The following is a 15,526-nucleotide window of genomic DNA, read 5'->3' on the forward strand; positions in this document are numbered from 1 at the left end:
TTTTTAATGGAAATAAAGTTGGTTTACAATATTGTGTTAGTTTTAAGGCATATAGTAAAGAGTTTCTGGAGAAGGCAATGGCACCCCACTCCAGTACTCTTGCCTGGAAAACCCCATGGACGGGGGAGCCTGGTAGGCTGCAGTCCATGGAGTCGCGAACAGTCGGACACGACTGAGCGACTTCACTTTCACTTTTCACTTTCATGCATTGGAGAAGGAAATGGCGACCCACTCCAGTGTTCTTGCCTGGAGAATCCCAGGGACGGGGGAGCCTGGTGGGCTGCCATCTCTGGGGTTACACAGAGTCGGACACGACTGAACTGACTTAGCAGTAAAGTGTTTCAGTTAAAATTTTCAGATTATATTCCATTATAGGTTTGTAAATCATATTGAATATAATTCCATGCTATACAGTAAATCTTTGTAGCTTATCTATTTTATGTATAGTAGCTTGTATTGATTAATCCCATACTCTTTTGTTTTTGAAACAGAAGTAGCAGTACACAGATTTTTGACAACACAGGATTCAGCACCCCTAACCCCCATGTTTTTAAGGGTCAACTGAACATGCAGAGAAAATATACAGGATAAGCAACATAATAATAATGGTTATTCCTAGATTTATGTGAATATTTCAACTTTTGTTTTTAAAAATAATTCTAGATTGCTATCGAAAAAAATGTTATCTTTTCAAGAATATATCTACAGTGGAGATACACTTATTTCAAAGCAGATATGTCTTTTATTTTACCTTGCTAGGCCACCATAATCAAGTCCTTCTTCTCCTCTAAATATTACATATAATCGCCTCCTCAAGTCATAGGGTTTTAATGCCATAATCTAATTAAAAACAAAAACATGGATGCTTAAACATTCATATGTAATACAAGTTTCCTCCAAAACAGTTTTGATTAAATTTCATCTGTTTTCAAAGTTACACATTTTGTTATCTTATACAACAATGCTTTTAATTCAAAGAGATCAACTGGTTTATTCCACAAACTAGAAAAGATGCATCTTACTCTACTAAGCTTTCTCTGATTAACTTTCATAAATCTCTTTCTCTTCTTCTGGTATTAAACGGTAGTTCTACTTTGGGTTAGTAGCAAGAGAGGAACAGCTTAAAACAGAATGTTTTTCAAGTTAGAAAATATTCCCTTCTCTGTCACTCTCCAAATTTTACCGAAATCTTATAAAAGGTGACTTGCAAATTTTTTTGATGAGCAACACTTAATGAGAAGTAGAATTTATTGCTTACACCACACATTCCATTTCTCAGTAGGAAAGGAACTCAGCTATTGTGAAGAATTATTTATAAGATGATGAATTTTAGCATAAAAAGGTTTATTTTAAAACTATATCTATACTAGATATTTTATAAGCCTTAAAGGCTCACACTAAGGTTACTAGTAAGTAAGCTTTACTTCCAGATAAAAGGGAATTATATCCGAAAGCCAAGACTGGCCTGGGTGAGGCGACAGCTCACTAGCTGGCCTCTACTTTACAGCCAGTCATGGGCTCACAGAGCACGATTCTCCCCAAGCCAGAGGGCAAAGCCAAGTAAAATCTACCATGAATTCAGATGTGTATGTCTTAAAACAAGGTTTACACAGAGCTTGGAACAAGATAATTTATTAAATCAAACAGAAAAAGTTTTGCTGATAACAGCTATATTAAGTAACTTGTCCAAACTGCAACAAGTGACTAAACTGAAGCTAGGATTTGAACATCACTGACTTAAGAATTGTTATTCCATTTTGGCTTCTATACATAAAAGTCCCTGTGTACCTGAACACACAGAGAATTTTAATTCATCACTGTCATACTTCAGGAAAGGACTGAGAAGAAAAATTCTCAACCTCGTCAGAAAAAAAGAACTGACAATATTTTGGTTTTAAATCTTTATTCTACAGACAATTCAGCAAAGGTATTACATGCATTTGTTCATGCCACCAAATGTTTATTAATACCTGCTATGTGCAAAGCACTGTTTCTAGGTACTGTGCAAAGCAGCAGTAAACAAATAGCTGGGCTCTCTTGGAGTTTCGTTCTGGTAAGGGAGGTAACTGTGTTAGGTGGTGGTGATGTAGTTGCTCAGTTGTGTCCAACTCTGTGACTCCGTGGACTGCAGTACGCCAGGCTCCATGGGGTTCTCCAGGCAAGACTACTGTAGTGGGCTGCCAGTTCCTTCTCCGCAGGTGGTGAGAAGTGTTACAAACAGGAATGAAGTACCTTGACTGGCTACAATGGGACTGTGAGGGAGGTGAGCAGAGAACTGCCACTTAAATGAGTGCTTGGACAAGGTCCGAGTTCATGACGTTTAACAGAAACCAGGAGGACGTAAGAATTAACACTACGGTATGAAAGAAATATTTAAATGGAATACAGTGCCTATACCAATCTAATCTTAATTTAGTCTCATATCACGACTTTTTTGTTTTGAGTTAATAAAGTCGTAGTAAAAAAGTAAAGTCTTAGTAAAAAAGGACTTCCCTGGTGGCTCAGATGGTAAAGGGTCTGTCTACAATGTGAGAGACCTGGGTTCAACCCCTGGGTTGGGAAGATTCCCTGGAGAAGGAAATGGCAATCCACTCTAGTACTCTTGCCCTTGAAAATTCCATGGACGGAGGAGCTTGGTGCAGGCTACTATCCATGGGGTTGCAAAGAGTTGGGCACGACTGAGCGATTTCACTTTAGTAAAAAAGTAAATAGGTGTCAAAATATGTCAACTTGTTCCAGAGCTCTTTATGCTTTATTTTAGTAATCTAATTCATGGTAGAATGGTTTTGTTTCTCAGCCTGGGTACCTATGCCTGCAAAATGGGAGATAATGACAGGAGCTACCTCAAAGGGATTTTGTGATGAATTAAATGAAATGATAAATGGAAGTGCTAAGCATATGACAATCACTCAATACATGATGGATTTTATTATTATAAGGGACACTCAGTAAGTGGTAGTCATTGTCACAGTTGTGTTCTAAATGGCTGAAAATTTCTAAACCTTAATTCCCTTTAGATATAACCAATATAATGACTCAAGTTGTACGATTTCCCTCAGTATCCAAGGTGTGTTGGTTCTAAGGACACCTCCACAGATACCAAAATATGGGGGTGCTCAACTTATGTGCATCACCCCATATAATTTCAAATCATCTCTAAATTACTTATAATATTTAATACAATATAAATACCACATACACACAAGCATACCTCGGAGATATTACAGGTATGGTTCTAGAGAACCACAATAAAGAGAATATCACAATAAATCAAGTTACAGTAATTTTCTGGTTTCCCAGTACATATAAAAGTCATGTTTACATTGTACTATAGTCTATTAAGGGGGCAATAGCATTATGTCTAAAAAGACAATGTACAGACCTTAATTTAAAAAATACTCTATTGTTAAAAAAAAATGCTAACCGTGATCTGAGCAAGTTGAATCTTTTTGGAACAGTAAATAAAACGTAACTGTTCACAGACTGCCTTAACAAGTTAATAATAATGAAAAGTTTGCAGTATTTCAAGAATTATGAAAATGTGACAGAGACACTACCAAGTGAGCACATGCTGTTGGAAAAATGGTGCTGTGAGACTCGCTCAACACAAGACTGTCATAAACCTTTAATCTGTAAAAACCACAGTATCTGCAAAGCAGAAATAAAGCAAGGCACAATAAAACAATCTGCTAGTGGCAACAAATTCAAATTTCACCTTTTGAAACTTTCTGGAAATCTCCCTCCACCCCACTGCAGAGTATTTTCTATCCACAGTTGGTTGGATCCATGGATGGTATTATATCTGTGGATACAGAGGGCTGACTGTACAATTTTACTCTGGTACATCTTTCTTACCTGTTGGAAGGAATCTTCAAACAACGTCTGCCGGGACACATTGATCTTTACGTGACTGGGTAGAGCATTAGACTGAAAACAAAAATAATATTGTAATGTCATGTAAGTTACAGTACATGTGCCCTGAAACAAGAAAACTAAATGATTATGAACAGAAGGTTTATTTACCACCGCAGTACCTGGCACAAATAACGGAAGTGAGCGAGTTTCCACCTGAAGCTGCGTTCATAGGCAATCTGTGGACCACCTTTAGTTCTAAAGAAAAACAAAAACAAACCATATATTAATAAATAATAAAGCTGGATGTTCAGTATTCAGTATGAAACTGGAGTGTACCAATGTCCTACAAATGACAGAAAAGTTACTCTGTAACACCTGCTGGGAGAGAAGTGAAGGTAATATTTAGGGGCCAACAGAGACTTGAGCAAGGAGGACACACAATATACACACACAAAGACGGGGATGATGTGCATGGGTGGGTCTTTTGTAAAGCAGTTAGTTAATGTACTTAAAGGATACAACGCACAAACAAAGAAGCTAGTTAATGTGCTAGAAACATATAATAACAAACAAAAAACTGTATATAAGCAAAAACATCTTTGGGAAAAAAATGAAAGCATTTATAGAAAAACAAAAAACAGATTTTGTCATTAGCATAACAAACTAAAAGGTAATAGTAAAAAGTATTTTTAAGAGGAGGAAATTCCCACAAAACAGAGTGAAGCAGGAACAATATTCAATATGTGAGTAACTTTCCAAATAAATAAAAAATGTACAAAACAGTGAAAATATGTGATAGAATTTAAATATATACATATATTATACATAGTTATAATTAGCATAATGGGGAAAATTTCCTCATATCTGGAAAACAAATATTAAAAGCCAGTGGTATTTCAGACAAAAAAAAACATAAAACATAAATTGTATTGTTCTTTCAGTCCCATGTAATTATTCTTGTTGGTCTTGATCACTTGTTAGCAGTTTATGAAGCCATCAGGTTTTCCATTAGAATTCTGTAATTTCTTACTCAGTTAACTGGTATGATCTAAAAGTTATCAGAAACCTAAATTTGTAAAAAAAGTCCTCTCTATGAATCTCCTGGAAGATCTTCATATTTGTAAAAGCATCAGAGTAATAGACGTGTCAAAGAATTGAAACAGCATGATTAAAGAACCAACTGCAATGCAACTGACAAAGAAATCTGGCTATTTATGCAACACATAACATCTTCAGATAATAACCAAAATTATGATGCAACACTATTTCAGGATATACCCAATATGAGGAATGTCATATAATTTCTAGAACACTTCCATTAATTAACATTTAGCTATAGAATCTAAGAAGTTTTATCATTACATTTGACAGTGCTTCCCATGTAATTCAACATACCAAATAAGCCTAATTATCAATAGTTTAACCTCTCTTTGAAAAGTTTTAGAGAACTTATGTAAGCATCTAAAATTTAGCTAGAGATTAAAAGAATCCCTTTAGCACATTAAAGCTATCTTTCTTTGTGGGGGAGGGGTGTGGAATATAAATCCACACAAAGATACTTTTGCCTGGCAAAAAATGAAAGAAAAATTTTAAATTAAAATTAAAAAATAATAAACTAAAATAGCCAACAAAGACCTACTATATATATAGCACAGGGAACTCTACTCAATACTCTGTAATAGCCCATATGGGAAAGGAATCGGAAAAAGGATATGTGTATGCATGCATGTGAGGAAGCAACAGTTAGAACTCGACATCGAACAACAGACGTTCCAAATAGGGAAAGGGGTACATCAAGGCTGTTTATTGTCACCCTGCTTATTTAACTTATATGCAGAGTATATCATGAGAAACACTGGGCTGGACAAAGCAGAAGCTGGAATCAAGACTGGCAGGAGAAATGCCAATAACTTCAGATATGCAGACGACACCACCCTTATGGCAGAAAGCGAAGAAGAACTAAAGAGACTCTTGATGAAAGTGAAAGAGGAGAGTGAAAAAGTTGGCTTGAAGCTCAACATTCAGAAAACTAAGATCATGGCATCTGGTCCCATCACTTCATGGCAAATAGATGGGGAAACAGTGGCAGACTTTTTTTGGGGGGGCTCGAAAATAACTGCAGATGATGATTACAGCCATGAAATTAAATGATGCTTACTCCTTGGAAGAAAAGTTATGACCAACCTAGATAGCATATTGAAAAGCAGAGACAATCACTTTGCCAATAAAGGTCCGTCTAGTCAAGGCTATGGTTTTTCTAGTAGTCATGTATGGATGTTAGAGTTGGACTGTAAAGAAAGCTGAGCACCAAAGAATTGATGCTTTTGAACTGCGGTGTTGGAGAAGACTCTTGAGAGTTCCTTGGACTACAAGGAGATCCAACCAGTCCATATTGAAGGAGATCAGTCCTGAATATTCATTGGAAGGACTGATATTGAAACTGAAACTCCAATCCTTTGGCCACCTGATGTGAAGAACTGACTCACTGGAAAAGACCCTGAAGCTGGGAAAGACTGAAGAGGAGAAGAGGTCAACAGAAGATGAGATGGCTGGATGGCATCACCGACTCGATGGACTTGAGTTTGAGTGAACTCCGGGAGTTGGTGATGGACAGGGAGGCCTGGCGTGCTGCGATTCATGGGGTTGCAGGGAGTCAGACACGACTGAGCAACTGAGCTGACCTGGTGCATCACGTGTGCTCGGTCGTGTCCGACTCTGCAACCCCATGGACTGTAGCCCGCCAGGCTTCTCTGTCCACGGTATTTCCCAGGCAAGAATGCTGGAGTGGGTATGTATAACTAAATCACCTTGCTGTATAGCTGAAACTAACACAATATTGTAAATTAAATATACTCCAATATAAAAGGAAATTTGTTAAAAATTTAAAAGATATTTTAAAAAATAAATAAAAAAGAAATAAAAATAATAATAATAAATTTTAAAAAACGGACAGATTTTCAAATAACCCAGCACTTCTAATAGAGTGTTGCAGGTGAAAAAAATATATGTTTCAAAGGCTTACTTATCACTAACATAATGAGATTTACATTTTTATTAGAAAATATAAACTGACACTAGAATTTCTAGGAATGTAGACGGGGAAGGGGGCAATAGGCATCATACCTATAATATAAAAAAAATATAAAGCTGAATTGTGTCATAACACCAGGATTGGCACCAGGCCTTGTTGTGGATGGTATATATTGCTTTTTCTACACTTTTTCCAGGGTTATACTTTCTATCCCATTTTAGATTTTAACCATGTATTAGAGTGCAAATATTAAATGGTATGTTATATTGAAAAGTTAGTTAAATATGAAACTCTATGACTATTAAAAAAAAAAACTTCTTGCTAACCCTTAAATCCAAGGAGGGGAGGACAAGAGGCTCTAGGTAGAAGAGACAGGAAAGGATATTCTATCACATGTTAAAGTTAATCTGAAATCAAAACAAATACTGCTGGAGAGAGTAAGCAAAGCAAAACTGAGCTCCTAGAAAGCGATGTCCAGGTCACCCAGCCCAGCAGGTCAGTGAGGGAAAAAGCAAGGTGGGCAGCATTTAGGGGAAGTTCTATTCACACTGAGAGCACCTGGGTCTTCTGCCCACTGAGTGACAGCCTATGAGACGGGCATAAAGAATTTTTACATTCCTAGGGAACATTTTGGAATGGATGGAAAATGTTCTCTTCTGTTGTCAGGTTCAACTGAATTCATTCAACAAATACTTACAAAATGCACAGTATGTACCCTGGCACTATTCTAGATAGTGAGAGTATTACTGGCTAATAAAACAAACTGAAAAAACAATACCTCTTTATGTGTAGTCTATGTACTAGTGAAGAGAACAGACGAGAAACCATGAATAAGTAAACCATACATTTAGTGTTAGAAGAGCATAAGTGTTTCACCATTCCCGCTCCTACAAAAGGGAAAAAAGATGAAAAAGGACAAGGAGTGAAGTGGGGAGAAGAATTTTTCAACTGTGAACAGAATAAACAGAGTAGGATTCATAAACAGAATAGTGTCTGAGCAGAAAACATGGAGGGCATAAGTCATACAGGTACTGTTGGGGGAAGGCGCATGCCAACCAGAGGAAATCAGAACCCAGATGAGGAAGCCTCAAATGTCTGAGATAACAGCTAAGTCGCTAGGGAAGCTGAGGCAGAGCGAATGAGGAGAAATGTCAGATGTGAGGCTGACAAGGTAACGGGGTCAGATGCTCCAAGGGCTCAGAGGCCACAGTCAAGTGCTCTGCTTTTTAATTCAGATTAAGATGGAAACCACGGAAGGGTTTTGTGGAGTAACTTCTTACTTAAAAGAAAAAATAAAAAAGTAAAAAGACTTGTATGGAGGACCGTGTTACATGAAGCGTAGGTAGAGAGCAGAGTGATACTCAGAGAAGCATTCCGGGTGAGAGACCGCGGTAGCTTGGACCAAAGAGACGGCAGCAGATATGGTGAGACACAGCTGGTCCTGAATACATTCTGGAGCTGAGGTAACTGGAACTCTTGATGGACTGTATGTGACGTGAGAGAGTAGTCAAGGACAATTCCAAGATTTCTGGCTCAGACACACCTAAGAGTGGAGGTCCCTTCAATTGAGATGGGAAATATCCCAGGTAGAGTAACTCTGACTGATGGTAGTTATCCGGAAGAAGTTAAGAACAGCTATCAAGTAAGTAGCAGCAAAATTACCAGTGAAACACTAGAGAAAACATTTGTGAGCTGGGTAAGATTCACCAAGAGAATGAGTATGGACAGCAGAGAAAAGAGGTCTGAGGAGGCACTTTGGGTACGCCAATGTTAACAGGCTGGCAGGAAAGGAGGGTCCCCCGCCACCCAAAGAGAGGAAGAGGAAGAAGACCAGACAGGCAGAAGGAAGTCAGGAAGCAGAGTCCCTGTACTACTTCTCAGGAGAGGGACACTTCCTTCAAATACTCCTGACTGTGTCAAATTAGACAGAGCTGTGAACAGGGACTAACCAGTTAGAGGACACTGGTCCCCTTAGTAAGGTCAGTTAGGGTCAGTGAAACTTTCTTGTTGTGGGTTTGAGAGAGGAACTAGAAACAGCAATTACACAGGCAAGTCGTTCAGGTAGTTTTCTTGTAGAGGGAAGCAATACAAATGACTTCTCCATTAGATGGACTTATAAGGTGATGAGTCATGGCTTTCCACTTGCCCATTTCTAACTTCAGAGAAGTAACACCTGATGGGAATGATACAGCACAGGAAGATGGACGGTATGAGCATCACTGCTGGAGTAGCTAATCGGAAGAGAGGGGGAAGATGTGGAGCACCAGCAGAGGGATTGGCCTTTGACAGGAACAATGGCAATTTAACTTCAGGATGAAGGGGGAGACAGATGCTGACTGGTAGAGAGATGTAACGGTAGGAATTCATGAAAGACTTTTATGGCTGCTTCTGTTTTCTTAGTAATGTAAAGACATCACATCTAAGAAAATGGATGAAGGAGAGACCTTTCAAATACTTAATTAAGCTATTTTTACCAGGAAAACCGTGTTGACCGTCTCAGTCCCTGATGCTGCAGAGGCAGGATGTGCCTGTTAAGAGCACACACTCCGTGGACAGACTGCCTTGGTCTGAAACCACTTTCATCACTTGCTGCGTGACTCTGCATAAGTCAGTTTTGCTCCCTAGGCCTCAGTTTCCACACTTGGAAAGTAAGGGTATCAACCTCAAGGAGCTGTTGGAAGATAAATGCTAATTTATATAAAGTGCTTAGAAGAATCCCTGGCACACAGTCATCACTAGATAAATATTTACTATTGTTCTTCTTAAGGAATTATATGCCACAAATCCACTCTAAAATATATACAGTAGAGCAAAACAAGTAAATTAGATTATTACTTGTGTAGATTTTCTTGATACGTAACGTAAAATCTGCTTGAGGCTAAATTAGAAGTCAAACTTTATGTCCTCATTAAACAGCATCTCAGAACTTCACTTACACAGATGACTTTCCATTGCGAGGATCTTTGAATGTTGTCGTTCTTGTATTATGATCAACAAAGTACCTCACACCTTCCCGGGTATACCTAATTTCCCAACCTTCTGGCAGGGGTTCTTCATTCTGCAAACTAAAAGATAAAGTCACAGTCACACAAGGGGAACATTTTCGAGGTGCTAAAAACGTCCGAGCTGAGGTTCACTTGATTCCATCTCCCGACACGTAAGCTCACTTAAGTAAGGCTGCAGGATACACATACCCTTGAGTTCTGGGGTCCTCCCACTGGGTTGTTTTTGTGTTATGATTCACGAAGTAAACTCTATCTGTTGAATCCACTCTTTTTTCTAAAAAATAGAGTGAGCATGGTGTTTAATAACTATTTGCTATATATACATTTCAATATTTTTATCAACAACACATTAGCTTACCCCAGCCTGGTGGCAAAGGCCCGTATGGGTCATTTTCTGCTGCTAACATTGAAGCCTGATTGGAGAAAAGGATTAGGAGGAGAAGTTAAAAGAACAGGTTTTTAATATAAAAGCATTAACTAAGCACTTGGCTGAATCACATTTAAGAGTCATTTTCTAAAAAATATGATAAAGAAATGTGAATATAGTAATTTCAAGGCACAGAATTCTAAACATGTCTTGAGTTAAGAGGAGTTAAATAAGTGATAAATTATTAGTTTTTCTACAATGATTTAGAAATAATGTATCAACATTAGCACTTTAATCTCTTAGCCTTTCTGTGACAGTCCATAAGAATGAAATGACATGAGAGAATACCATATAGAAAATTGTAGTGTTTAAATGAGGTAACATTATTTGCTGAAAAACAGAATAATTACCACAGTTCTCTTTAAAACAAATGTCTACTAACATAATATTAAACTCCAGTATTATCTTTGTAAAAATAAACTTTTACCTTTGTATTAATATATTTTATATATTCAAACATACATAAAAACATATTAATGCTCACATATTATGACAACTCAGAAATATATTCAAAAGACAATAAACAATTTTACCATCAGTTTTTAAAGAAAGACAAATAAAAACTTGTTACCTGAAAAATCATTTCTTAATGACACAATATATACATCTTGATAAATATTTTATAACTTCATAACAGATACTATGAATTGAACTCAGTATCATTTAGACAACTAAATCTCAACCTCAGGATGTTCTGTTTGTGCAGAAGAGCACACTTCTGATGCACACCATTCCCTAATTCTGCCCTGTTTCCCCAAAGTTTTCCATAGATACAGCAAAGTCCAGCCAAAACAAACGCACACATGTAATTTGTTTAGTACATACAGCTAAACAGTGGGACATCCCCACAGACTTCTGCACACGCTACTCAGGAACCAAGAACTGACCGCATGAGATGCTGAGCAGGTTGGCCGGCCCACTCTCTGATGGTCAGACAACCAGGAGAGTGGACCAACCTGCAAATGAGAGCAACCAAACCTTGCTACTTAACCTCCCAAAAACGCAGAGCTGAATGAGCCTGCCCAAGGCAGGATTCTGAACAGCTGTTTTCTTTGTGTATCTTTCCTAATTTCTTTCCACATTTTGGGGTTTCAAGCTGCCGCAAAACACTACCTAGAGATGCCCAGTACTTGAGATTTATACGTTCTACTTCTTGAGATCAAATCTATTTAAACAGAAGTCCTCCCATCCCCCACACTCCCATGGATGCTTGCTTATGGCAGTAAATCACCAATTGATCAAATTTTCAGACCGCATTAAATTTTTTTGGACAAAACTATCTCTAATCCCAGGAATACATATTTAGTGGGCTAAAACAGATGAAAGCATCTCTACAAAGCTGGGATGGAACCAGGATAGCTGGGATATGGCAAGACTGGCCTTAAGTAAAGTCAGGAGGCAATCAGCTTTGTTTAAAGCAAACAAAATGATTATAACCAAAAGTAGAAGACTGGGAACTGGCCAAGACAAATTATATTATTAAGAAATTGCATTTATGAGACTACCTCTTAATAAGGACAAAAGTATGAGTGTATAGCTATATAAACTAGGATTAAAAAAAAAACTTAAAGTGCTCATGCATATCAGAAATGTGAATTATTTATTAAAGATCAACTGAAAAAGATCTTACAATCTATAGCATTTAAGAAAAGTCACCAAGGGAGAAAAGGCAAGACATCTGGAAGAAAAAGATGCATTAAGGCCTATAACTTCCTAATTACCGAGTAGAGGTATCGCTGGTTGAACTGCTGCATAGCTCCCTGCAGCTGGCTCCGCTGGGACTGCCACTGCTCAAAGTTCCGGACCGACTCCATGGTGGGCCGCTGCCAGGTGGTTGTCCTGGTGTTATGGTCCACGTAATACACTCTGCCTCGATCATCAACTCTTCTTTCCCAACTACCAAAGATAAACGGAGCAGCAGTGAAAATGAAAATAAACAATCATCTCTTTAGATAAGAAACTGGAAAGTAGTTAAGTAATACGTTACCTAAATAATTTAAAAATCAAGTCCAAGAGATGATGAGTTTAAAAGAAAGTAAATATTGATATTCTTCAGAAAACTTACAGACATGTAACTTGCTATCTATTTATCTCAATTACCTTCCCATTCTTCCCATACATGATTTCTAAGGAAGGACTGTCTAAAAAAGAGGTCATAGATTGAACAGTATCAATGTGACTACTCTCCCTCTTTCTTTGATAAACATTTACTGAGTGCTAACTGTATACCAAGCAATCTGCCTCTATCACCCTTGCCCATGTAAAGGGTTTTAACTCCACTTTTACAGCTTTTTAATCCACCTTTTGCAGCTACACTGCTGCTGAACTAAAGTGCAGATGTGGCCACGCCATTCCACCTATCACCGTTTGCTGGCATGGCTAAATGATGAGCCCAGTCACCATCTCAGCCTCACCGCCCTTCCCCACCCTCACCCTCACTTCCCCTTCTTTCAAGGGACCCATCCGAGGGCCCAAATCAACTCCTGGTGGGCCCCAAATGTGTCAGACGTCTCATCCAGTCATGCCTTTGTTTCAGTCCTCTCTCAGAACGGAATACCCTTCTCCACCAGCCAGAAGATGCCCTGTTCTCCTGAACCCAGACCCTCCAGAGTTCCATTCACCTCCAGTCAATCTGTATTATTAATTCACAGGCTTTCAATATACTTTCAGCAACCAGTTTCACAAGATAACACACTTGTTGCCTTTAATTTTCTGGACTTTGAATATGTTTATATTGGCGAGCTCTGAGTTGCATCTGGAAGGACTGTTAGTAAATAACAGCCTAACAGCACAAGCTTCATTTAATACGTAATAGGAATGCCTCTTCATTTAAAATGCTCTATTAACTTCAGCCATAATTAATATAATTTTACTTGTAATGATCTTTCAGATAATAATTTTGAACAACACTAGGATCTCTTACGTAAATATCACGCAACAGCATAGTTTAGATCCCTGTCTATGAAGAAACATACACACAAACTGCCCTAAATATGACTCTCATTTCTCAAAAAATAGCAAGAACTGACATTGGATCAGAAGTCTGCAACTCCTCTCAGTAAACTCATGCCAGCGTTCGACATCTCTTAATCTTTTGAGGAAGCCCTTCAGACTAACTGTAAATGAGACACAGGGTAACAAATCTCATCTACTGAATGTTCACTATTCACAAAAGCAAATCAAGGAAAAGTAACATGCAGTAGCAAAGAACCATTTTATATTGCATTAACTGAGCTTTTAAAATTCCATGTATGAAACACAGCTGAAGCCGGAGAAGACGCTACCTTACCCTGGAGGCAGAGGCTGCGGCCTCTCCCACGTGGTCGTCCGTGTGTTATGATCCACATAGTAGGTTCTACCGTGAGGATCTCTTCTCTGTTCCCACCTTTAATAAAAATACAGAAATAAAAGAACAAGCTAAAGACTATCTGAAGAACGGTTCCTTTTTTTTTTTATGATTCCTTTTTATAAGCCAAAAAATTACAGGTATGTTTTAAAGAGTCATGTATACACACAAAATGAAGTTGTTTCTTTTGGGCTTTGTAAATGCTTAATTATTCCCTTTTCATTAGCAGTGCTGGAAACTTCCCAGCTTCCCAGCGGGCGCTAGTGCTAAGGAACCCACCTGCCAATGCAGGAGACATAAGAGATGTGGGTTTAATCCCTGGGTGGGGAAGATCCCCTGGAGAAGGGCACGGCAACCCACTCCAGTATCCTTGCCTGGAGAATCCCATGGATAGGGGAGCCTGGCGGCTTACAGTCCATTAGGCCGCACAGAATTGGACATGACGGAAGCGACTTACCACACAGCACGCACTGGAAACTCAGTAAGTACATTTAGCAGAGGAAGACAGAATAACACCCGAAGTTTTTTTAAAGTGACTAATTCACGGAATTCCAAATCATCACAAAACAGAAATTTAATCAAGAGCTGAGGAACTGTCACCCTAATACCATGCCCAAAGGACAAAATGCCAATGAAGTAATATCCGTTTTTGGCAACTGAAGAAAACACACATCTAAAAGAGTTCAGCAGCAACTGCACTAAAGTGTGTAGTGAGACAGTTCCATGGGTGCTCCTTCCATCTGCATACAGGTCTTCCTTCTGTGTACAGCCACCCCTCTTCTGTCTTCGGTGCGCCTCTGAGTTCAAGGGCATCGCCGCTTGTCTCCGTCTGCTCCGTCTCAGACACGCTCCTCCTCTTCCTCTCCCCACCCTCAGTCTCTCCCCTCCACCCTCTCCTTGGAATGGCACAGAAGAGCACCTTCGAACGTTAAAAACAGAAACTTCCTATTTCTGAGTTTAACATTCTTGTTCTCAGCTGAAAGTAGAACAAATGGGAAATATTTTCCTTTCTCAAACACGAGGATTCAACTTAATCTGACTTCTTTTTAATTAGAGAAAAGTGAAACTGAAAGTTGCTCAGTCATGGCCAAATCTTTCCGACCCCAGGGACCATTGCCTGCCAGGCTTCTCCATCCCGGGGAAAGTGCACTGGACTGGTTGCCATTTCCTTCTCCAGGGGATCTTCCCGACGCAAGGGTCAAACCCTGGTCTCCTGTACTGCAAGGACTGTAATGTAAGAGGAGTGTAATGTACATAATCAAGCGCACCATCCAAAAAATGGGCTATGAAGCCATTTCTAATGTGATCCTAAGTTAGCTGGAAATATTCTAATTTAATATTCAACATTCAGTAAGCACTTAGGTTCCAACTCTAATTCTAGCCACTAGTTCTTAATTTTTCCATATCGCTTCCAGATTTCAGGGTTTTCCTCCAAAGAGAATTTATCTTACTCAAACTAAATTGCTTGCTACACACATCATATGAAGACCCCCTTTTGGATATCATCTTTGTAATTTTCTACATTCCATTCATTAGATCAAGTGAAGGTAGCCTTTTTCTGTGAAGTACTCGATATAAATATTTTAGACTTTGTGGGCCAAAAGGCAAAGTCAGGACTATTATGTAGGTACTAACACAGTAAGAGCAAAAACTCCTGTCATGCCCCACCATGTCTTCCTGAGGTAGGTCACCCCGGCTGTGGATGTGCCATGTTCCCAGCTGCGCTCTGCTGACAACATTCTTGCAACAAAGAGCTCCTGGCCTGCAGGGGAGGAGCCTGGTCAATTCCACCACCCGCCACAGTGACCAGTGTCTCAGGGTGCTTCTCCTTCTCCCCCAGCAGCTGATCCATGGGGAGGTAA

The 15,526-nt window shown here is 38.9% G+C and overlaps 1 protein-coding gene across 6 annotated transcripts in view; it reads right to left on the reverse strand.

Moving 5' to 3' along the window:
• Positions 1-15,526, reverse strand: part of WWP1 (WW domain containing E3 ubiquitin protein ligase 1) — a 139,468-nt gene that overhangs the window by 31,450 nt on the left and 92,492 nt on the right. For all 6 annotated transcript variants that reach the window (XR_008200604.1, XM_052652077.1, XM_052652074.1 and 3 more), the window contains exons 10-17: positions 13,608-13,703; positions 12,040-12,214; positions 10,250-10,304; positions 10,081-10,165; positions 9,823-9,951; positions 4,035-4,110; positions 3,856-3,927; positions 752-840 (exon numbers count right to left, since the gene is read on the reverse strand). Coding sequence is in view for 5 of the 6 variants with exons in the window: in XM_052652077.1 (XP_052508037.1) it covers positions 752-840; positions 3,856-3,927; positions 4,035-4,110; positions 9,823-9,951; positions 10,081-10,165; positions 10,250-10,304; positions 12,040-12,214; positions 13,608-13,703 (777 nt within the window). In the remaining variant the exon portion in view is untranslated. The remainder of the gene's footprint in view (positions 1-751; positions 841-3,855; positions 3,928-4,034; positions 4,111-9,822; positions 9,952-10,080; positions 10,166-10,249; positions 10,305-12,039; positions 12,215-13,607; positions 13,704-15,526) is intronic.

This window comes from Budorcas taxicolor, chromosome 14, assembly GCF_023091745.1.
Source record: "Budorcas taxicolor isolate Tak-1 chromosome 14, Takin1.1, whole genome shotgun sequence".
NCBI classification, from domain to species: domain Eukaryota; kingdom Metazoa; phylum Chordata; class Mammalia; order Artiodactyla; family Bovidae; genus Budorcas; species Budorcas taxicolor.